Source organism: Notolepis coatsorum (genome assembly GCF_963971535.1).
Source record: "Notolepis coatsorum genome assembly, chromosome: 4".
NCBI lineage: Eukaryota > Metazoa > Chordata > Actinopteri > Aulopiformes > Paralepididae > Notolepis > Notolepis coatsorum.
Genome location: NC_140168.1, coordinates 206,610,911 through 206,636,827, shown reverse-complemented (window position 1 = coordinate 206,636,827; position 25,917 = coordinate 206,610,911). Strand labels below are relative to the sequence as shown.

Sequence of the window (25,917 nt, the reverse complement as noted above, 5' to 3'; positions counted from 1 at the left end):
AAATATTCCTTTTAGGAGTAAATAACAGTGATCTGATAATGCATTGGGTATCATTTCCACATCGTAGTTATCAAATAGTCTCGGGATGCAAAAACATAATCTATTCTGGATAATGTGTTATGTCTCGCAGATCGACAAGGGTACTTCCGGGTCGTGGGGTTGAGTGATCGCCATAAGTCATTTACACCTGTAATCTTCGACCAATCCTTTAATGCATTAGATGACTTTTTTTGTTCGTTGGAAAAGGAGGGGTAAGATTTATCCATCCTTGGATTCCAAATGGCATTAAAATCTGCACCAATTATAAATGAGTATTCGGGAAGGTCTAACATTGCTCTGGTAAGTGTAGTGAAGAAACTAACTTCGTATAAATTTGGGGCGTATACCGCTACCAACGCTATTTTCCTGTTCTTGTGTACAATCTTAGCTATAGTTATCCGACCATCTGAATCAGACCATACTCCCTTCAATTCAATATTCAACTTCCGTCTAACGACTATGGCTACTCCACGAGTTCTCGTTCCAAAGGAAGAGTGACTAATATTATGATATGTGTTGTCCGCTAACGTATCTATGTCTTTCCCTAAAATGTGTGTTTCGCTTAGCAGAGCCACGTCAACCTGTTCTTTTTTCATCAGTGTGAGCACGCTTTTGCGTTTGTGTTGATTATTTATTCCCCCAGTGTTCCAGATCATTATATTCAAACTAGCCATAATCTATACATGTTGTTGTGTAGTTGTTGGTAATGCTTCTGGAGAGTGAAGCTACAATAGATATACATCCAACTATTGAGGTCCCGTTGAGAGCCGAGCTTAAAAACATACATATATACAAATAATCCCCTAATCCCCCCTCCCTCCGAGATTCATACAGGACTGTGTTCCATAGACACAACCTTCGCGTATAACTCCCTCCCTTAAACCACCGGATAGCCCAGAATGAGCCATTTATCCTTAACTTTCCTATGTATACCATAGGATCTAACATTCTAAATTCTACCATAAGTAGAATGTCAACTGTGGCTTGGCCACTCTCCTGTTAAATAAAAATGAAAATAAAATTTAAAATAAAGACCAAAAGTAAGCTTCAATTATCTTACCATAATCACTTACATTTTATAAGAACTTGTGTAATTTATAATAACCCAAGAATAATAGAGAGGTATTTAACTGAATAGAGAACCTCAAAAAATCAGAGAAAAGAAAAACAAGAAAAGAGAACATTAACTTAGATCTTGAAAGAGCTTTGTTATGCTTAAACACCTAGAGTATAAATTGGAGAAGTAGTGGAAGTATTTCCAATTAATAAAAAGCAGTTTTTAAATAGGTATATGCAGCATTTCCCCTGGCCAGGGGTGGGCGATGATCCGTTGTGAAGAATGTTATTCCGAGATGGGCCCGTGCAGCTCCAACTTTATACTTGATATCCTAATGTGAAAAACTGTGATTTGATATGTCTGCTAATTTTACCCTTGCTATTATTTTACTTATTTTAACTTTTATTTCGACGCCCCACTATCCGCTGGGTGCATACTATGACCTTTATCATGTTTTGTAACAGATTACAGAAATTCAAGAAGCCTATTGGAACGTGAGGTTCTGATATTTGAAATATATATCTGCATTATTTTATCCTACGTTATGCTTTGCTGCTTGTTTTACACAGATTGTATGTCTTATTTCTTACTGATGTAAAGAACTTTGAAATGCAATCCCCTGTATGAAAGGTCCTATACAAATAAATAAATGTATTCTTACTTCTCTGGTTTCTGGCGTCCGGAGATAAGTAGCTTGTGTTCACAAATATTGATTGAGCTGTCTAGGCCATTGAAATAAAAAATCGAATTTGAGATAAAAAATGTACATCTGCATAAAAAAACATGTTTTTTTAAGGAAAACTCCAACATTTTGGGAAACTAGCTTATTTAACATCTTCCAAGAAGATACATACCTTTTTTGTCTCTCTGCATGCATTAGGCTTAGAGAACGCCTGGACCGTTAGCTTCATCACTGGAAGTGGGTCAGACATTTACCCGAGTTTCCTACAGTCACGAAATACACACTCCAAATACAATCAAAATACAACTCCAAAACGTTCCTGTAAACATGTTGTGACCTGTGTATTTACCACATCTCTCAGTCACACAAGTCACACGAGTCTCCCAGTCACACAAGTCTCCCAGTCACACAAGTCTCCCAGTCACACAAGTCTCCCAGACACAAGTCTCCCAGTCACACAAGTCTCCCAGTCACACGACTCTCCCAGTCACACAAGTCTCCCAGTCACACAAGTCTCCAAGTCACACAAGTCTCCCAGACACACAAGTCTCCCAGTCACACAAGTCTCCCAGTCACACAAGTCTCCCAGTCACACAAGTCTCCAAGTCACTTGTGTGACTGGGAGACTTGTGTGACTCGGAGACTTGTGTGTCTGGGAGACTTGTGTGACTGGGAGACTTGTGTGACTTGGAGACTTGTGTGACTGGGAGACTCGTGTGACTGGGAGACTCATGTGACTTGTGTGACTGGGAGACTCGTGTGACTTGGAGACTTGTGTGACTGGGAGGCATCTATGCCTTCTACAACGCTGTTCGGTTTCCGGGTTCCTCTGATTGGCCACTAAGCCCACGTGACCCTACGCTAGAACGCCCCCCTTATCGCCGCCAGTTATCGCGTACGCCCGCGCGTGCACATGATTCAGATTCAGATTCAGATTACTTTATTCGCCATTTCATACAGGTACAAAATGGAACGTGTTTTGACATTACAGTGCATACTTTTTTCACAATTAAGAACAATACAACAGTAAATAAATTATTTTAAGTAAAGTGCAGGTAAAGACAGGACAGAACAGTGAGACAACAATAAGACTGTGAAAGTGCGGTGGTTGGGGACATGGATACAGTGCAACACAAAGTTCATGTCCAGAAGTCCAGCCCTAGCAGCTCGCCATAGAGGGGGGGGGGGGGGAGAAGGGGGACACCTGACTCGTTTACCAGGCGAGCTGCTGAGGGGAAGAAACTCAGTCTGTGGCGGGTCTTGGGCAGCCGTAGCCGCCTGCCGTGGGGGAGCATGTTGAAGAGGTTGTGACCCGGGTGGGTGGGGTCTGCCATGATCTTCCTCGCCCTCCTCAAGGCCCTGGTGGAGTGTAGGGACTCGAGGGAGGGAAGGGGGCAGCCGATCACCCTCTCCGCCGAGCGTATCACCCGCTGCAGCTTGGCCTTGTCTCTGACCGTGGCTGCAGGGAACCAGGTGATGATGGAGAGGGTGAGGATGGACTGGATGATGGCGGTGTAAAACTGGACCATCATGGTCCTCGGCAGCCTGAACTTCCTCAGCTGACGTAGGAAGTACATCCTCTTCCGGGCCTTTTTATTGAGAGTGATGGTGTTCAGCTCCCATTTCAGGTCCCGGGAGAGTGTCATGCCGAGGAAGCGGCAGGACTCCACAGAGGGGTGCCTCCCAGAATGATCGGGGTGGGGGGGGGGCTGCCTTCCGCCTGAAGTCCACTACCATCTCCACTGTTTTCTGGGCGTTGAGGTCCAGGTTGTTGCAGCTGCACCAGCTCAGCAGCCTCTCGATCTCCCTCCTGTAGGCGGACTCGTCCCCCCTGGATATGAGACCCACCAGGGTGGTGTCGTCCGCAAACTTCAGGAGTTTGACCGAGGGGTGCAGAGAGACGCAGCTGTTGGTGTACAGGGAGAATAGTAGTGGGGACAGAACACAGCCCTGTGGGGAGCCAGTGCTGATGGACTTGGGATCGGAGATGTTGATTCCCAACTTCACCCGCTGTGACCTGTTAGTCAGGAAGTCCGTGATCCACCTGCAGGTAGAGTCCGGCACCTGCAGCAGGGACATCTGGTGCTCCAGGATGTGCAGGAGTATGGTGTTGAAGGCCGAGCTGAAGTCCACCAACAGAATCCTGGCGTAGGTCCCTGCAGTGTCCAGGTGTTCCAGGACATAATGCAGAGCCATGTTCACAGCATCGTCCGTGGAACGGTTGGCTCTGTATGCAAACTGCAGGGGGTCCAGAAGAGGGTCTGTGGTGGACTTCAGGTGGGCCAGGACAAGGTGCTCAAAGACCTTCATGACCACAGACGTCAGGCCTTCTTGGGGACGGGGATGATGGTCGAGGCCTTAAAACATGCTGGGACCCGACACAGCTCCAGTGAGGTGTTAAAAATGTTAGTGAACACTGGGGACAACTGGTCAGCGCAGTGCTTCAGGGTGGCGGGTGAAATAGAGTCAGGACCGGCTGCCTTCCGGGGGTTTTGACTCTTGAACAGGCGGTTCACCTCTCTTTCTGTGACAGAGAGGGGGGGGGGAGGAGGAGGGGGGAGGGGTGGCGGGAAAGGGGAAGGGGAAGGGGGGGGTGGGGGGACCTCGATTTTGCAGATGACCTAGCTCTCTTATCACACAGTCACCAACAAAAGACCAACAAACTAAAGGAAACAGCCTCAACTCTAGGAATGAAGATCAATAGGGTAAAAACCAAGATTATGAAGATCAACACAAAGTGCCAGCAAAACATTGAACTAGAGGCCATCGAAGAAACTAACTCCTTTACCTACCTTGGGAGCGTAGTAGATACAGCGGGTGGCACAGAAGAAGACATCAGAGTGCGAATCGGAAAAGCAAGAGCGGCATACAACCTACTTGGTCGAGTATGGAGGTCTCGCGAAATAAAAACCAACACAAAGCTGAGGATCTTTAACTCCAATGTTAAATCAGTCCTCCTGTATGGCTCGGAGACCTGGAAGACAACCGTAGGGCTGAAGCAGAAAGTACAGTCCTTCATAAATGCCTGCCTCCGCCGCATTCTAAGAGTGAGATGGCCAAATGTTATTACAAATCTGGCCCTGTGGGAGCGCACAAAACAACTACCCCCGCCAGAAGAAATAAAGAAGAGAAAGTGGATGTGGATAGGCCATACCCTGAGAAAGGAAGACACAAACATCACCCGGCAAGCCCTACGATGGAACCCACCTGGAAAGAGGAAACGCGGCAGGCCTCGAAACACCTGGCGCCGTTCTTGGGAAGGGGAAATGAAAGAGGCTGGACTGGGATGGCACATCGTTCGGGAGGCCAAAAAACGTGCAACATGGAAAGAAATCGTCAGTGGCCTATGCTCCGCAGGGAGTGCAAAGGCTTAAGTCAAGTCATTGAAGGCGCTTGTCGCGGCTCATGCGCATGCACGGGCGTACGTGATAACTGGCGGCGATAAGGGGGGCGTGCTAGCGTAGGGTCACATGGGCTTAGTGGCCAATCAGAGGAACCCAGAAACCGAACAGCGTTGTAGAAGGCATAGACGCGACTGGGAGACTCCTGTGACTGGGAGACTTGTGTGACTTGTGTGACTGGGAGACTTGTGTGACTGGGAGACTTGTGTGACTTGGATACTTGTGTGACTGGGAGACTCGTGTGACTGGGAGACTTGTATGACTGGGAGACTCGTGTGACTTGGAGACTTGTGTGACTGGGAGACTTGTGTGACTTGGAGACGTGTGTGACTTGGAGACGTGTGACTGGGAGACTTGTGTGACTTGGAGACTTGTGTGACTGGGAGACTTGTTTGACTGGAGACTAATGTGACTGGGAGACTCGTGTGACTGGGAGACTCGTGTGACTGGGAGACTTGTGTGACTGGGAGACTTGTGTGACTTGGAGAGTTGTGTGACTGGGAGACTTGTGTGACTGGGAGACTTGTGTGACTGGGAGACTCATGTGACTTGTGTGACTGGGAGACGTGGTAAATACACAGGTCACAACATGTTTACAGGAACGTTTTGGAGTGGCGGCCGGGTAGCGCAGCGGACTAAGCGTCTGTCTACCACCACAGAGACACTGGTATCGAATCCGGCTGTCAGCAGTACCTCCGGCTTGGTCGGTCGTCATACTGACGCAATTGGCAGTGTCAGCGGGTGGGAAGCCGGTGGGTTGTATCCTGGTCATTGTAAACAGCGACTCCTACAGGTCGGTCAGGGCGCCTGCACAGCGAGGGAGGGAACTGGGTAAGGTAGTGTAGTGTGACCCTCCCACGCGTTACACTTCCCCAGTGAGAGTCCTCGCTGTCAGGTGAAAAGAGGCTGCTGGCTGTCTCCTATGTATTGGAGAAAGCATCTGATAGACTTCAGGGCTCCCTAGACCGGCAAGTGGGGGGCACATGCGCGCAACGACCAGGAAGGGGAGGGGGGAATTGGCATAACGACTAAATTGGGATGGGAGAAAAATACACAAAAACAGGAGAAAAAGTAGATAAAAAAAATGAACGTTTTGGAGTTGTGTTTTGATTGTATTTAGAGTGTGTATTTCGTGACTGTAGGGAACTCGGGTAAATGTCTGACCCACTTCCAGTGATGAAACTAAGTCCAGGCGTTCCCTAATGCATGCAGAGACACGAAAAAGGTATGTATCTTCTTGTCTAACTCCAGGGAAGATGTTAAATAAGCTAATTTCCCAAAATGTTGGAGTTTTCCTTTAAGTTCACATGTTTTTTCCGTTACAAAGAATGGATCATGTCTGACAGATATTCGTGAATCCTTTGCAATCGTGTCACTTTTTGTTACACAGTTTCACTATGAGCAACTCTCTATGAACTCTATGAAATGCAGTTTCACTATGAATGAAAATTGGGAACCCTGATGTAAACAAGACAAACCCCAAATTGTGTGTATATTGTACCCATTCTACAATCTGTTAAATAAAGTTTTCATTCATTCATTCATATGGTTAAAATAGAAAGTGCTCTGGATCAGGACAAGCCTGGACTACAGTGTGACTTGATAACAGCAAGGTCGCCTCCCTCTGGACATCCAGGGAAATTACATGTTCAGTGTGAACTGGTGGTTAAAAGGGTTATAAAGGTAACAGGCTAGTTAAACATAATAAAGGCTATATAGGATATAGGCGAATCCTATACCCTAAAACGGATATGTTTTATTTATGGTTCTATTCTTTATGTTCACACTGCAGGAAAAAGTGGCCCAAATCTGATATATTTTTTGCTCATATGTGACTCAGATCTGGGGTTTCTTTATGACAGTGTGAGCAACACAAATCACATGGAATCTGATCTTTTCAATTCTGATTTGGGCCATTTTCATGTGTGGTCCTAAGTCAGATAGAGATAATATTATTTTGCAACGCGCACTCAGTCTGAATCAGAATTCATGCTACTTTTACGTCACTCTACCGATTGACATTTGTCAAAAAAAAATTACATCCATCTTCTTTATTGTTCATCTGCGCATGTGGGTCAGTTCAGGAGCAGTGACCGGTTCACACTGGAATCTGATCTTGGCTAAACAAAAAATATCTGACTTGAGCAATAAATCAGAATTGAGCACTAAGGCTTGCAGTGTGAACATAGCCAAAATAGGGAGGTGTAGTCTGACGTCACTTTAGTTTCCCGCACGGTCCACCCATATAGGGATTTATCATTGGGGAAATGTATTAGAATCAGAATGGTCTTTATTTGCCAAGTCGTTTTTACATACAATGAATTTGCTTTGACGTAACCACTACACCTCCTTATGGCAACCTGCACAGAAGGAATGGGTCTCATTCTCCAACAGACTTAAGACCAAAAATGTGCTCTTAGGGCCATTTAAGACATCTTAGATTTTGGAAAGAATGCAGGTTCTGTATCATTAGGGGATCCGCTCGGCATCACTCATGCACTCCCTCGCGTACGTGCACGCGCACTGAATAAATTCCACAAATGTACCTTTAATACCAGTATTCGTCTGACCACACCCCTCGTTAGCTTACCTTCATAAGCAGGTGTGTGGTCACTTGCTCTCCTCCTTCTCGCTTTCACCACAAGGAAGTGCCTCGGTAGTACCCCACTTGACGTGTTGTTAGTTGAAAAGAGTTGTGACGAGTTTACATTGTGCTTAGTTTTTTCTTCTCTCATAACCGTTCATAGGAAAAAGCTAAGTCATAATGTCTTCTTCGGAGAGTAGACCTACTCTTCACCAGCGGTTCTCCATTCCCGCCTCCGTCGTGCGTTTTGGTGCGGGGCTGCTGCCACTTTCGTGGTTGCCGACCCAGCCCAGGAGGCAGCCGATGGGTAGTTTGCCTCTCCGAGGAGCCGAGGCATCGGTGCCGTCGCTCCGGCGATGGCCTGATCTCGACTCTGGTTCCTCTGGTTCCAGGGAATCGTCCGTTGTTGAACGGTCGGTTGTTTTGGGTCCGGAGGATTTGCGACGCAAACTTTTCGCGTCTGCCCGTTCACGTCGCAAGATGGTGGCATGCAGGCGCGAACGGCCTGGGTTTGGGGAATTGCTGGAGACCAGCGAGGATGCGTCCGGCTCTGGATGTCCGATGGAAACTGAGGACTTCATGGAAGAGTCGGACGGATTCTTGTTTGAAGGTCCTGTGGAGGCGAGTATCCCTCCTATCCAGGAAACACCGGAGGGGGGAGAAATGGCTCCTTGGGACGCCTTGTTCGAAGATGTCGTGGAACCACCTCGGCCTCATCAGCAGGATGCCCTGCTATCAGCCACATCAGACTGTGGCTCCTCAATGAGTCGAAGCCTGCTGCATGTGAGGGATGCGGGTTCGGTGGAGGAAGGTCAGCAGGGGGAACTGCGGGCTTTGTTTCCCGAGCTCATGGCGGTAGCCGCCGCTGCAAACGGCGTGCCGCTGCCATTGCCTGCTCCTGTCGATCTCATAGGTCATCTCTGGCAGCGTCGCCCGGTGAGAGGGGTGGATGTTGTCTACCCATTTTTCCCCTCAATGGGGGCCTATGTTCGTCAGGGTCAGGCGGTTTCTAACATCATGGGACTGGCCAACGGAGATCAGGCGGGACAAAGACACGGGAGACAAAGACGGCCGCAGGACAAAGAAGAAACACAGAGGAAAGAGGAGCGGGATCAGATTAAGATTAAGGAAATCTGCTTACCGCCCGGCTATTCCATCTATCTTCCTGGCGAATGCTCGTTTGCTAGAGAGTAAGATGGATGATTTACGAGCGCGGGTCCGATTCCAGCGAGAGATGAGGGAATGCAATATCCTGTGCTTCACGGAGACCTGGCTGAAACCAGTGACTCCTGATCACAGCATCTCTCCCTCCAACTCCTTCACCATCTTCAGAGCGGATCGTACAGAAGCCTCCGGGAAGAGCATCGGCGGGGGGCTATGCCTTATGACCAACAACGGCTGGACTAGCCCCGGGGAAGTGAAGATACTCTCCCGTTCATGCTCTCCCGACCTGGAACACCTCACGATCCAATGTCGCCCGTTTCATCTTCCGCGCGAATTCACTGGTGATTATGACTGCAGTGTACATCCATCCCCAGGCGAACGTCGGCAGAGCGCTAGCGGAACTACACGACCATCTGAACGCGCACCAGATCAAGCATCCGGACGCAGCCATGATCGTAGCCGGGGACTTCAATCAGGCGAATATGAAGAAAGTCATGCCGTCTTTCTTCCAGCACATCGTCTGCTCCACAAGGGGAGGAAATACACTCGACCACTGTTACACCCCGTTCAGAGCCGGATACAAGGCTGTACCGGCTCCACCATTAGCGGGAGCAACAAACACGTCGGATCACGATGCCATCTTTCTTGTCCCAGCATATAAACAGAGATCACGGGACGCCGTCGTGTCACGTGATGTAAAAAAATGGGACGACCAATCAGAGGCCACGTTTCAGGACGCACTGGATGACGCCGACTGGGGAATGTTCAGGAGGAGTAACAGTGACGTCAGCGATTTCACAGACGCTGTGGTGTCATTCATAACAACACTGGCTGATAGTATCGTCCCCACAAAAAAGGCGAGGGTGTTCCCAAACCAGAAACCATGGGTGGACAGTACTATCAGAGCAGCCCTGAACTCTCGCACCACTGCTTATAACCGGGGCAGAGAGTCAGGAAACATGGAAGAGTACAAGACAACAGTCTACACTCTGCGCAAGGCTGTCAAACTTGCTAAGTATGCCGACAAGATGGAGGCACAAATGGCACAGAATGACACAAGAGGATTATGGCAAGGACTGAGGGCTATAACTGACTACAAAGTCAGCGCCCCCTCAATGGGGAGCGACAACGCCTCCCTTGCGGACAAGCTCAACACCTTTTACGCTCGGTTTGGTGCAAACAGTGGCACTGCTAGCCCAACGGCTAGTGACGTCACTGGTGCGCCGGCTGCTGTGGAGGGGGGGGGCATCCGCGGGGGGGCGGGGACGCTCTCTCATTGACGGTACACAGTGTGAGAAGAGCATTTATGCAGGTGAACACCAGGAAGGCTGCTGGCCCAGATGGAATAACAGGACGCATACTTAAGTCCTGTGCCAACCAGCTAGCCCCTGTGTTCACCGCCATATTTAATCAATCCCTGGCGGAGTCGGTGGTCCCTGCCTGCTTCAAGATGTCTACCATCATCCCTGTACCGAAGAAACCCTCCCCAACATGTCCAAATGACTACAGACCGGTGGCACTCACCTCTGTGGTCATGAAATGTTTTGAGAGGCTGGTCAAGGACCACATTTGTGCCTCCCTCCCCAGTGATATGGACCCTATGCAATTTGCATACAGGACAAACGGGTCCACTGACGACGCGGTCTCCCAGGTACTGCACAGCACCCTCTCCCACCTTGACCGTCAGAAGGGGGGCTATGTGAGACTGTTGTTCATTGACTACAGCTCAGCGTTCAACACCATAGTCCCCACCAGACTGGTGGACAAGCTGATCGAGCTGGGTCTGAGCTCCGCCCTGAGCGCCTGGGTACTGGACTTTCTGAGTGAAAGACCCCAGGCGGTCAGGGTGGGGGGTCAGACCTCCAACACCATCACCCTGAGCATCGGGTCCCCCCAGGGCTGTGTTCTAAGCCCCCTGCTGTACTCACTCTACACACACGACTGTGTGGCCAAGTTCAGCTCCAACTCCATAGTGAAGTTCGCAGACGACACAGTGGTGGTGGGGCTGATCTCGGACAACGACGAGAAGGCCTACCGGGAGGAGGTTGAGGTACTGGAACGCTGGTGCCAGGACAACAGCCTGCTCCTGAACATTGGTAAAACCAAGGAGCTGATCGTGGATTATAGGAGAGGACAGCAGGAGACACACACACCACTGATGATTAACGGGGCTACCGTGGACAGGGTGAGCAGCTTTAAGTACCTGGGGGTCCACATCTCAGAGGATCTGACATGGTCAACACACATAGACACAGTAGTAAAGAAGGGGAAACAGCGCCTCTACCACCTGAGACAGTTAAGGAAGTTCAGAGTATCAGGGAAGATACTCCAGTCCTTCTACTCAGGAGCTGTAGAGAGCATCTTGACCGGAAACATCACTGCCTGGTATGGAAACAGCACGGCACAAGACAAGAAGGCCCTACAGAGAGTGGTGCGCTCAACCGAGCGTACCACGGGTATTGCACTACCTCCCCTGCAGGTTCTATACAACAAGAGGTGCAAATCCAGAGCCTGCAGGATAATGAAAGACCCTCACCACCCCAATAACAGCCTGTTCCAGCTGCTGAGGTCAGGCAGACGCCTGCGAACCCCAGCTACTAGGACAGAGCGGCTTAGGCTCAGCTTCTTCCCCCAGGCCATCAGAGTCCTGAACAATGAACATTGAGTACCACTGTAACACTTTAGCATGAGCGGGCACACACTCAGGCCGCACGCACCCTCACTTATTGCCAAAAGGAAAGGCCACTTTAAATTAGTATTAGCAACAGTAACAGTGTATTGCACTACTATTACTACTACTGTTAACTGTCAACTGTTACCCGTCATTGCACAAATTTATTGTTACCTGCTACCTGTTATTGCACACATTTTTTGTATTGGATTCTATTATATGTTATATGTTGTACCAATTGCACATCGTTGCGGGCAAGACCACCCGCATTTCATTGTATATCCGTATGCCGTGACAAATAAAACTCTTGACTTGACTTGACTTGCCCCCGCCTACGTACCAGTTACGCGGGTGTCGGGGTTGGTCAAAGGTATGAGAGAGGGCGTGCCACGGCTTGATAGTCCGATGGCCGCTCTCCTCTGTCCGGATGTGGTGTGGGAACCATTATGCAAGCCGGTTCTCCATGGAAGATCGGCTAGGCGATTGGCATATTGGGGTGACCAGTCATTTATCGCTGGTACACAATCGCTGGCTGCGGCTTCTAACATCGCCCACCTGGCTAGATTTGTATCGGGGATAATGACGGGCGGCATGGATCTGACCGAGGTAAAATGCGATCAGATCACCCAGGCGGCAGGAGCTGTCCTGCACCTTACCCAGGTGCTGGCCATAGCCTCGGGGAAAGTGCGCGCCCTGGCCACCCTGATCCAGCGCCACCTTTGGCTGGAGCAGGCTCGAATGCCGGAGAAGAAGAGAACCCCTCTTCTGACGGCCAGCCTCTCCGATGCTGGACTGTTCGGGAAGGCCCTGCAGCTGATGACCTCAACGTGCAGAGAGATGGCAGAGGAGAGATCCGTTCTCCAACCCCATTTTCCGCCTCCCGTCCTTGCCGGTGGAGTCAGAAGGCTTCCACGACGTCGAGCTCCCTCCGCCGTGCCTACCACTGCCTCCGCCGCCGCTGGCCCCTCCAAGAAGGCCAGGAGAAGAGACGGCGCTTCTGCTACCGCCGACCCATCCACGACCGGAGGAGACGGTAGGGAACGTCGAGACCAGCAGACAGTTAATTACCGTCCCTCCGGGGCTCCTCGAGGTGGCAGACGCCGCTAAAAGTGACTTTTTCCCTCTGTGTCCCCTCTCCTCTACACCCTCCCCGGCCCCTTATGATTGTGTTTTGTGCCATGTAAATAAAAAGTTCCCCGATATAAGGGGAACTATGTTTTTGGCCAAACAAACTGTGTGTTTCTTCAACAAATCATATGATGGGGTTGCGTGAATGTGAATCTGCACTATTACGTTGAGAGATGAGTCATGTTGTGTTACGAGATTACGAGATTGTCCTGCCGACTCCTATTACAAACAGGAGCCGTGTACAGGGTTTCCCCCCGTCATAGCAATGTTGCTATGGCGACGCCTTCCGTGAGTTAAAGAGTGTTAAGGTGTCGAGTTAGAGCGTAGGGCTTACGGGTCTGCTACGCTCGATTTATGTGTAAACTTGAGTCAGTTGGTCACGTGACTCACAGTTGACATGTCTTTTTCATAACTACGACTCATGTGGGAAGGCTTCTGGGAAAGTTCGGTCTTCACTCTTTGACTAAAGGAGTGACTGGATGTAAAAACATGTAAACGGTTTTTTACTCCCAGCTGTGCAGTTGGGTTCATACGGGTGATGCTTCTTCTTTATTATTATAAAGAGTTGGATGAATCTATATGAATTGGAAATGGGGGACCCTGATGGAAACAAGACTAACGTCTTTCTCAGGTCTGCATCCCCTTAACAATTGTGTGTATTGAGCCGTACTGTATTGTACCCATTCTGCAATCTGTTGAATAAAGTTTTCATTCATGGAGTTGGTTGCATCCCGCCCCTCTTGTCATTCCCCTGGGCGCCTTGGGGATTCAATAAGATGGTCTACATAGCCTATTATTGATGTGGATATGCCCGACGCACACATAGTGCTAGCTCGGGATGTTCTGCTGGACATTAAGCAACTGACTGGCGCGCCTTGGTTGCTTGGGGTTAAAACAGCGTTTTTATACACCGAACATCTGAGTGGCGCCTTCTTTTTATGTTTAAGATCAACACGCATATCTGCCCCTTCTCCTGGAGTTGGCATGTCGGCGTGGTTAGGGCACGGGACTGGTTCTGGTCACGCTGGTCCGGATCAGTTAAACCCGTTGTCTGCCGGGGATGCAGATCTGCTGTTCTGGTACCCTGAGGGACTTGGGCTTTTTTCAGGGGGAAAAATGCTAGGTCGGTCCGGGTGTCGCAGGGTTAAGCGCTATGGAACCCTTGTTGGGTGCATTGTATTCTACACTGTCGTAATGGCTTACGGCCGTGCCAACCTGTACACGCCCGATCTCGTCGGATCTCGGCCGCCACGCAGGTTGGTCTTGGTTAGTACTTGGTTGGGTGACCTCCTGGGAATACCAAGTACGGGGTGTTGGGGCTGGTTTTCCATTCTTGCGCTCTTCTCTTACGCATGGCGAAGAGGAGCCTGTTGGGGTGGTCTTTGACCTCCTCGGGGGACCCTGTGCTCCCCGTATATCACCGGGCCCGGTCCGAAGTAATGTTTTCGTTGACCCGTAGGCCCGGGATAACCCTGTTGGAAACTGGAACACGGGTACTGCGGCAGTGCCGCAGGTATGTTTTGGAGTTTTTTCCTGAGGGGTTATGGGACCAACCACAGCATAGGGTAACGACTAGGTGGTTGGTTCTCTGGTGTGTTGGAGCAGTGTCAACTCCCGGGTTAACCGGTTGAGGGTGCCCCTGCACGTTCATGACGTCTGCCAATCGTGTCAGCCTTCTCTGCCTCGACCCCTCTGGGTGGGGGTTTTTAAATGGAGGCTTGGTCATGCAACAACGCCAGCATGCGCCCCTTCCGCCGGGGCGGCTGTGTTCAGCTGTCCCCTCTGGTGCCTGTCTCGTCCGCAGTCTCCAGGCTCGGGTTAACAGCCTGTTGCCTGGTTTTTCCCCGGTGCGCTGCCTGCTTCCGTTGGTTAACCTTTTTTGTGTGCTTACGGCCATGCTGACTGCCTGTTCTGCAGGGTCAGTGTGCCAGGCGGTGTACTATTGGGGGGACAGGGCCCGCTCGGCTGAGGGGCCTTTGTTCGAATACGCTGGCGATGTGGGGGGCGGGGTCACTAAGTGCCCACCTGGTGGGGTCTTGATGCTGGCATCATGGACTTCTCCGGGACCCCGTTCCAGGGGGTCCAGTCCCTTTGGTAGGTCTGGGCCTTCCTTCGCGCTCCGCTGCTACGGCCTTGCCACGGGGTTGGGTTTGCCCTTGACCCCGTGTTTCTGGGGGCAGTAACGAGGTTGTTCCCTCCGTTCGTTCCCGGGTGGCATGCGGGTTGCGTGTGTGTGTAGTCGTGGGGTCAGGCCACGGTCTGCTCACCCTGTGCGTTGAGTTGCTTGAGTGCCTCTTCGCACGGTCGGGTCCGTCGCCCTCCCGGGAAACCTCTAATAGGGGGGGTGCCCTCCATTAGGGGGGGTCGGGGGGGCTCGGCCCTCCCTGTTCTGATGGTCGTGGGGGGCTTTCAGCGGGGTGTATTTGTCGGCCGGTGGCTCCGCTCGGCCTCCCTATGTGCATGAGTGATGCCGAGCGGATCCCCTAATGATACAGAACGTTAGGTTATGACTATAACCAAGTTCTGTTAATTAGGGGTGACGCTCGGCATCCGACGCCGCTGCAGCCCTTGACCTCACCTTGTGGTGAAAGCTTGGGAAGGAGAGCAGGTGACCACACACCTGCTTATGAAGGTAAGCTAACGAGGGGTGTGGTCAGACGAATACTGGTATTAAAGGTACATTTGTGGAATTTATTCAGTGCGCGTGCACGTACGCGAGGGAGTGCATGAGTGATGCAGAGCGTCACCCCTAATTAACAGAACTTGGTTATAGTCATAACCTAACGTTATAGCTATATAAAACGACAAATGTCTGTCCCATTGTACCAATCAATGGGATATATTGCATGTTGGCTATAACCTGCATTCTTTCAAATGTATAATTAATCAATAAAACAGATATTTAACACAGTTAGGGAATCCCAAAATCTAAGAGGTCTTAAATGGCCCTAAGAGCAAATTTTTTGTCTTAAGTCCGTTGGAGAATGAGACCCAATGTCCTCTAGATGTGTATCTACAGCACATGTGTGTTTACGCAGTTCATAAATTTACATTTAGTCATTTAGCTCAACTCATGTATCCAAAGGGACTTACAAGTTCTGTACGACAAGGTAGCAGGAAGGGTACAACTCTTTCAGCTGAGTAACAATGTTCATCAAACAGTGTTGAGCGCATAGTAGTAAAGACATAATTTAGTATAGTAGGAAGAGTGCATGATAGACAGTAAGGAGGTTAGTTCTCTTTTGTTTTTTCCATCATTTCAGATATTGATTTGATTTTATTACGGATCCCCATTAGCTGGTGCCATGGCAACCAGCTAGTCTTCCTGGGGTCCACACAAAAAAACATACAAAAACAATTATTGCAAAACAGAATTATTAAAAGTCAGTACTCAACATACAATACACAATGAAACTAACAAGATGGCTAAAATTACATGCAAGCAAAGAAACAGAAAACAAAAAAACAAAACAAAATACAGTGTTAAATACAATTTAAGATTGTTTTTAAAATTGAATCTTTTTAAGAATTGCTTTTAGAATGCTCAATGTTACTAAAACATCAATTTCACCATACCTTTAAAAAGAAAAAAAAAACACAAAGTAATCAGAAGAAGTTTTGGATAACATGGCTGCAACTACACTCATGCATGACATATATTAATTTCCTTCCGGATTATGGCTCCTTTGAGTTTCTTTTTGAAACCGTCCTTGTAATGGGATCCTATTCCAGTATGTTATGGCTCTATACATTGCAGTTTTCTTTAGAGCGTTGGTTCTAGGCAGAGGTAGGGTGAAGCGACTACTTGAAGCATGTCTGGTATTATGGTCATGTCTATCATTGGTGGATAAAAGCATAGAATACAATTGAGGGGGAGCTCCAGTAGCTCACCACGTACCGCGAGTGCTATTTCAGCGCCGTGGACAACCGCGCTCGCGCGGATCTGGGGCTGAGCGCGTTCGAATCCCGGACGGCAGCCGTGCCTTTCCCAGAGTGTCTTTCCCCCCCATCTGAACCCTTTCAGCCTGCTTCTGTCGGTCGAACTTGACCAAGTATGAATGCGAAGAAAAAGCGATAAACGCTAAAAAGAACCAGGTGACTGGTCAAAGTTAAAAAAAAAAAAAAAAACAATTGAGTTAAAAACCTAATCAAACTGCATGCTAGTCTCTCCTCCACCCTCATCCACGACAGTCTAACATGCATTCCCTCCACACTATTCCTTATAGAGCAGTGAAGAGTGAGTCGGGCAGCTCTATTTTGAGTGAGCTGGAGTTTACTAAGCTCTTGCTTTGACACACTAGACCAAATTGCTGGGCAGTAATCAAGATGGGACAAGACTAAAGATTGTACTACCATTTTAATTGTTGTATTCGTTAGGAGGTAGGCATTTATTCTTATTATGGAGATGTTTCTACTCATCCTGGTAACCATGTTATTAATCTGGGTAGACCAAAGTAGTGCCTCGTCAATAGTTACACCCAACAATTTGGCCTCCTTCACTTGTTCAATACCAGCGTCTTGTAATGAGCCGAGTATAAGACATTTTGTTTTTGCTACATTTAATTTTAGTCTGTTTTCAGTTATCCAATTCGAAATCATAAATAATTCACTATGAAGTAACTTATTCACTTGTTCTGTGCTTTCAGCGGATGCATATATAGTTGTATCATCAGCATAAATCGCTGTACCTGCACTTTCCAATACATAAGGCATATCATTTACAAATATAGAGTAAAGGAGGGGTCCAAGACAACTTCCTTGGGGAATACCACACTGGAGTGTTACCATATTTGACATGGAACCATTAAATATAACACATTGTTGTCTATTAGACAAGTAGCTTCTCATCCATTCCATGGCAGTGTCTTCAAACCCATATGTGTGTAATTTCAATAATAATAGGTCATGATCTATGATGTCGAAAGCCACACTGAAATCCAAGAGCACTGTACCCACAACTAACTTCCTATCGATCAGCTGTAGCCAGCTATCTGTAAGAGATGTTAATGCAGTTCCTGTAGAGCAGGGGTAGGCAACCCTAGGCACGCGTGCCTGCATAGGCACGCGGGGGCATTTGCATAGGCACAGGGGGCAGCACTAAAAAAAATAAAAAAATATAAAAGAAATTATTATTATTTTTTTTTGTTTTGCTTTGAAATATTATAGTGAACTATTTTGCACTGTTGTCGCATTTATCTTGTTGAAATCCTCCCACAGGTTCTTTTTACTTCCACATATTTAATTGAGACCCTTTATTTGTTTATTATTTCAATTTAGCTGGAAATACATTGCTACATCATTCAGTAACATTTGCAGAGCCTTATAACAAAAACATTATTACGGTCACCATTGTGACCAGTGGGATTAATCAACAAATTGTATTATTTATTTTTCTATTTCATTGAACATTGCACATGTTAAAAGCCATTTTTTTACTCAAAATGTGAGTATTACCAAGTCAACTTGTGTTCTTAAAACAATGACAATAAACATAGTTTTATTAGGTTGAAATAATGTGGTTGTGTACTTATTTTTCTGTTAACTTATTATGGATTGAAAACTGAAAACCTTAATGCACAGTAACTGAACTCAATATTTTTAAGTTCTGGTAACTAATAATTTTTTTTTTACAGTGTAGTCTTGCGATCAATCAAAACTTATTTACACGATATACCTCACATTCACATCCTGGTGTTCTCCTGGTGTTCTCCATTAGGCCTGTAGGTGGAGCTATGACAGCACACGTACAGTACACAGTAATAATAATAATAATAATAATAAACGTTATTTGTATAGCACCTTTCATACAGAAACTGCAGCTCAAAGTGCTTCACAACAGCACACCGATGGTGTGTGATGTGTCCAAAAATGAATGGGCAAAGTGAGTGAAATGGTCGCACTGTATGCAGCCGTTTGTTTGCATTGCATTCCCCCCCCCCCCCCCCCCCCCAACTCAGATTTAGGGTTGATACAACCATCATAATAATATTGTTAATAATAACAATAACAATAATGATGTAATAATGTAAAAATTATTAAAAAGACCTGATTATGAGGAAAAAAAATTACGATGCATGGAATATTGTTGAGGCACACTAGTTACAACTATATTTCAAACAGGCACTCCATGTCAAAAAGGTTGCTGACCCCTGCTGTAGAGTATCCTACTTTGTATGCATGCTGGAAATCAGAATTAATGTTGTTTTCGTTGAAATACTTTTGAATCTGCTTGAACACAATTCCTTCCAATAACTTACCTATTACTGGTAAAATACTAATGTGCCTACTGTTTGAACCTGTAATATTGATAAGAATGGACACGACAGAGACGTTCTGGAAATAACGTTTATTTCACTCCCTCATACAAAAACATGATTGCGACAGATTGAAGGTATTTTCAAACAAGTGTTTACAAAAAAAACTCGACCGACACCGAAAGCTTCCCCACTGGCCAGCATGTATTGCCGATTGAATGTCTTGAAATAATCCATGAAGTGCCCCCCGTGTAGTCCAAGCTGCAAAGTCAAAAATCCACTATTTGAAAATCGCTAACAACACAAAATAATATATTTGGAAAATATATCCGTTTGCGGTTAGGGTTTACGTTTGAGGTTAGAACTAGAACGGAAATTGTGATGAGTTTTGGCTTCAGAGCTTGAACCAACAACCACCGGCACCGGTGATACATTTCTAATTTCGTTAAGAGTTCAGTGCTTTTAAATCATTGAGAGCTGTTGAATTCATTGACTTCTCATTCAATCAGAAGTTCGAGTGCGACTACTCATAGCCCACACACACACACAGACAGAGACACACACACACACACAGACAGACAGACAGACACACACAGAGACACACACACGTTGCGCAAATTAGGGGACACTCATTTTGACGTTCTTTGCTCATCCGAGTCATCTGTGTTGGTTGATCTGCAGTGTATCTGCCTTTAACCCATAAGGTATCCACTGAAAAGGAAGAAAAGTCTCATTAATTACATATTCAATACTAGGGATGAGAGCAAAACTCACAACATTGCTATTCAAGTCACTGAGGACTACTTGATTACTAATCCGAATCGACTAACATACTTACAGACAGGGCCATAAATATTTGGACATTGACAGGCTTATCACATTTTTGTCTCTGTACACCACCACGATGGACTTGAAATTAAACAATAAATGTGCTTTAAGGGCAGACTTCCAGCTTTAATTGGTCCCCTTAACTTTTAGTCCCTTAAAAAGAAGGAGGCGCATGTAGAAATGGTTGTAATTCCTTTATCTGATTCGGATGTAAATGCCCTCAAATTAAAGCTGAAGGTCTGCAGTGTTAAAGCACATCTTCATCGTTTCATTTAAAATCCATGTACAGAGCCAGAATGATGAAAATTGTGTTGATAATATTTATGGACCCGACTGTATGATTGAGTTTTTACTTAATAGCAAACGTGACATAATCAAACGAGCGAGTTAGCTGGCTGCCGTCGTCGCTAACAGATAGATATTTGTGAGTCGCAGCAGGCTAACGTTATTTCCAGGAACAAAGGCATTCGTTATGAACGTTACATTACATAAACAATTAGATTTTTTTATAATTTAATGTAAATTCCAAAATCGATCGATTGATATTGATACCTACTCAATACATTGTGACAAAACTTATACAGACCCTCATCTGCACCTTTGTTTATACCCCACCCCGCCTACCCACCCCCCCCAACCACCTCCAATGTACAGTTTCTACTCTCTTTTTTAGACTATTTTTATATCACAAACAGTACTGTATTTGTAAATCTGGTATGTCATAAATGTATAGATGTAGCAGTACTGTCTATCTGTATGTTGTGTATGTCATATGTTATGATGCATTGAAAATGGGGGACCCTGATGTAAACAAGACGAAAGTCTCTCTGGTCTGCATCCCCTTAACTCGTTGGGTGCCATTAACGTAGAACTACGTTTCTGTCGCCCAACCGTTGAGTGCCGGCTACGTCACAGAAACGTAGATCTACGTTTTTCTCACAGTATTTCTTTTAATCGCCATTGCCATTCATAATTCAGCGTGGCACCTTGTGCATACTGTTCTGAGTGTGTCTGAGCTGGCAGACGGTCTTATACCGCCCTCTTAACACCTTCGGCCATTATTGCACCCCGTTAGAAACAGGTTAGTTTCTTTTCTCTACCGAGCTGCGGCGTGGGGGCGGGTCCTAAACACTCCGGCAAAACACACGCTTGTAGGGATGGTTTGGACTACTGACCCCGCCCGCCCGTTGAAGTGCAATGCCCAACAGCGTCGGAGACAGGATCGCTGTGGATAACTGGAATGGCGATAAGATAATTGGATTATTTTTTTTGCATTACAGCAGAGAACAGGGCCCTATTCCCCGTCCCATTATCCAGATTCAATTAACCCGATATTTGAATCCGCGCTTTACCCTGTTCCTCGAATGCTGATTCAGTCTCGTTAATTCGAACCAGACTTGATACTCAGGATAATTGCGCGCGGCCGCCTCACCTGAAAAGACAGCAGGTGTCGATCACAGAAATCCTGATTTTCTAACGGCATTGATTGATTGATTGATTGATTTAAAACTTTATTAACAAGATTGCAGAATGGGTACAATACAGTACGGCTCAATAGCCTCGCCGACTGGAATGAATAAACAAATGAGATCTTGCTAGCGAAAATAATTTGTTCAACTCTTTCAGAATAAGGATAAAAACAAGCCCAAATAGTATATCTAATTGATACGAATTATATTATGAGGATATCTGTACTGTATGTGCTTAGGTATTATATACTATATAAATACATGGTTCCCAAAGAGAGGCTTGGAGGGAGGCTTGCAGTTACACTATTAAATCAGGTTTTAATCTGTTTCGGACATCATCCATATTGATTAACCTTTGGTTTATACCAGTGACACCTCATGTTCATCACCAGATAAGTGCTTGAAAAGATAAATGCATTTTCTCAAATTCATTCATCAAAAACGTCAAAGGCTCATTCAATTTATCAAGTCACGTCACCAAATCCATCAAACAGCGCATCTCCTCATATATTTTAAACCCAGTTACAATATCACAATAACGTGTGACACTGTCAGTGACAGTGATACAATTAAACAATCCACAGATTCAGATTCCTCATAATTCATATCCACAATCCACGCATAGACACCCCCCGCATTTCACTGTATACCTGTATGCCGTGACAAATAAAACTCTTGTATCTTGTAATGTATGCTTGAATGAAACACAATCCGGGCGCTCCATTAAGCAAATACACAGCGAAGAATATTAAACGAATCAGAGCCAAACGCTGATAGGTTTCATTCATTAAAAAAATCCCTGCGATCGCGAACGCCGTATCCGTATAACTATGACGTCACGTGCATTAGAGGGTTTCCGTTGTCCGGTAATTACCGGTATTTGACCAGCAAAATCTGTTGAAGTCCGACATATTTAATCTCTCCGGTCATAATGTCCGGTGAAAATAATTCCCTCTAAGCACAATTTGATTATTTGAATTGTATTAAAATAGGCTAAAATGAAATAGCCTATGCGATGAACGAAACAATCATTACATTTGTTTCATCGTTGCTTCACCAAGCAGGTCTAATAATGACAACGATGTTGTCAGCGGGAGCTTGGTGGTAGATGTGCGAGAAGCATGCAGCTGCAGAGCCGCAGTCCAACAGAGCTGTGCCCGCACAGTGCAGTACTCCAATTCAGCCATTGGCAATTCAGCTGTTGGGTGGGGGGCGCTGCTGAGCGGTCCCCAGACCGGACCTGAAAACACCTCTGCTCTGCGGGTCTGCAGCTGCATGCTCTCGCAAATCTAATTTCGATATTCGATATCGATTATTAAAATATATCGCGATATTTATCGTTATCGTTATATCGCCCAGCCCTAACGCAAACCCACGATAATGTTGCTGTCTCTCTCTGCCAAATTTCTCAGTTCTTCGCTTGATATAATTAATACAAATGTCCAATATAACGGAATTCGTTAGCTCATAAAAATGTGATTATAACAGACTGCTGTTTATTAATGTCGGGCAGACTGCCCACCGACACCTCAAGTCGGCAGCAGCACGAAGTCTCGAGGGACTTATTTTATTTGGAATATATTAATGACTGTATATACGCAAAAGTAGCCTAGTTTTAAGTTAAAATATTATAAATGCCTTGAGGATGTCATTCTTATTATAGGCCTATCAATTGTTTTTAAGCTCAATAAACTCTGACCGGAATTGATCCCATTTGTCCGGTAGATTGAAATCTACCGGACACTCAGACCGGCAAAAGAAAATTCTAACGGAAACCCTGGTGCATTATATAGGACAAAGTAAATTCATTATGAATTTCTATATGAATTGAAAATGGGGGACCCTGATGGAAACAAGACAAACGTCTTTCTCAGGTCTGCATCCCCTTAACAATTGTATGTATTGAGCCGTACTGTATTGTACCCATTCTGCAATCTGTTAAATAAAGTTTTCATTCATTCATTCATTCATAGGCTGAATATGATTTATTATCAGCATTTTAGGTCTATTATTTTACATTTCAAAAGCCCCCTCTAGAAAAACAAAGCACAAAAACATAATTCAGAATGGTATAATGGGATCTAGACTGAGAATTATTTCAGGAAGCGAGCTTGGATTTCTTTGCGAGGGTGTGGCCATGCAGGTTATCGAGCTAACTGAACTAAACTCTGCCCTCGACCAGGTTAAAACTTTCTGATCTGTTGTCAGCGATTTAGAAAATCCGACGTCGGGGAACGGAAATGTCTGGCTTAAGTCAAGCTATGCTACGCCGTGCTCCAGGGCACATTTCATGTATGCACGAGGAAGGATAATAATGATAATCTAGCATTGATTTCAGGAAGCTCCGATAATCAGGCGAAAAATTGTGTTTATTGAATTACACAAAAACGCTGTTTTCACGTCTTTTCCCTGGAATTACTCAGAAGCAACCAAACTATATTCATATTCAAAACGGTATAAAACGGAAATGTACGGATGAAAAAAATTATCCGTTTTTTTGCACGTTGACCAGAAGCAACTGACTGAGACTCTACGGTGTTATTAGACCCATAGCTATACTATAAAATATAGGTTTAGCTCTACAAACTACAACTACGTTTACATGGGGTTAACACATTGGTTGCCAAAATCGGTTTACAGCGTTATTGCCCGCCATGCGTTGAACGCCAACAACGCTGTACAGCGTTTTTGAGATAAATTTTATTTTTTCACCATGGCATTCATAATTCATCCACCCAACCTCCAGTGCACTAGCGGGACCCTGAATGAGACTGCAACGCCTCAATACCGCCACCTGGTGGATGGTCGGGCGAGTTACACTCAACACCGGATGTTGTCATCGGTGCGTCGAGGAAATTCCTCCGGCAGTCACATCTCGTTACAAGACTACAGACAAACACTGGCGTGCATATGGATCGCTGCCATAACGCAATAATCGATATGATTTCGGTGTTTATTGCGCCATACAAACCGGAAATGGATGTAGGAGATCTGCGTCGAATAATTGGGATCTTTCTCCTCCAGTCTCATCGATGAACGGTAAGAGGCAACTAACGTTACTTTCAGCTTGATTGTTTATTCATTTCACTGCAAACCATCTGATCAATATATCAACCCATACTACATAAAGCCGTTACTGACGATCAAGGAATTATAAACGACCCCCCCGGTGGCAGAGAGTGGTATAAGATGGGCACAATGCCCGGCGCCCAATGTGTTAATGGAGGCAAGGAAAGGGTCACTTCCCGGAAGGGGCGTGGCACTCAATGTGTTAACAATTGTGTGTATTGAGCTGTACTGTATTGTACCCATTCTGCAATCTGTTAATAACGTTTTCAATCAATGGTTTATTTCTCATATTTTTATATTCAGAGTTAAATATATTGTTTACACTGTTTATTTTTTCTTGTATTTTATATTCAGATCAAATTTTATTGCCTATATTTATGTCTTTCTACTATTACCCTGCCATACATGTACCTCCCCTCCCCCATGCTGCTATGACGCCCGACTTTCCACAAGGGGATCAATAAAATAATATTTCATTGTATCTTAGTCACATAAACTATTCGATTTCTTGTAATTTAATGACTGAAATCGATGCTCATCCCTCCTTTTACTGTACATTCTTACTGTATATTTTACTATGTATATACATATTATAGAATGTATATCTCTGACTGTACTCTTATTCAGATTTGAAAATTTATTTAGACTTTTGACTAACTGAATGTTCATTGTGAGCGATCTGTGGTGCTGAATTTCCCTCGGGATCAATAAAGTACTTCCATCTCTATTCTAATACAGACTGTGACAGAACTTCCATTGCTTCTGCTGGAAGAACATGCGTGTGCGCTTAAAAGAAAAATTGTATATATTAAAATGTAAAACAAATAAAAGTAAACACTCACGGCAGCTTCATGCGCATGAACACGCGGGCCATGAAGAAGCTGAGCAGCACGCTGACGAAGCCGATGAAGAGCAGCAGGAAGCGGTTGAGCTTGGGGATGTTGGGGGCGTTGGAGCGGTCCAGGATGATGAAGCCCATGCCGCCCATCGTGAAGAGGAAGCTGGAGGCCAGGCCCTCCATGATGTACTGGCCGTTCACCCTGGAAGACAAGCAGCAGGACGTCAGCCACGCTGGCCGGGGCTCAAGACGCCTTTATGGGCCGCGCCAGACTCCCGGGACCGGAGACGGTGGAGCATAGGCTATGTTCACACTGCAGCCAAAATGTGGTCCAAATCTGATTTTAACTTTTTTTTTTTTACATGAAATCTGATATTTTCAATTCCGATTTGGACCACTCTCCTAAATCAGATACAAGTCTGATTTGTTTTAATTAGCTGAAACACGACCAATCTTTCGCCGTCGACTAAAAATGTCTTCAATCAATATCTGAAATGGATGAAAAAAAAACTAAAAACTTCTTCCACTAATTCATCTTCCTTGTCTATATTACTACCTAGTACTATACGAATTAGGGATGTGCAGTGTATTGTAATCCACTGTTTATAAAGTCACATGTTATGAAATTTAATGATTTGGTTTATTATAAAATTATGCAAATAATGTACAGAGCTAAAGCAAAGTTACTCCCGGACAGTGTGCAAAGGTTTTTTTTAATACATGAAAGAAAATA

The 25,917-nt window shown here is 45.9% G+C and overlaps 1 protein-coding gene across 1 annotated transcript in view; it reads right to left on the bottom strand.

The window, feature by feature from the left end:
* Positions 1–19,057: 19,057 nt before the first annotated feature.
* ostc (oligosaccharyltransferase complex subunit) overlaps positions 19,058–25,917 on the bottom strand; it is a 45,490-nt gene continuing 38,630 nt past the window's right edge. Inside the window, exons 3-4 of the mRNA XM_084312981.1 lie at positions 25,189–25,386; positions 19,058–19,691 (exon numbers count right to left, since the gene is read on the bottom strand). Coding sequence (XP_084169107.1) covers positions 19,673–19,691; positions 25,189–25,386 — 217 coding nt within the window. The 3' untranslated portion in view covers positions 19,058–19,672. The remainder of the gene's footprint in view (positions 19,692–25,188; positions 25,387–25,917) is intronic.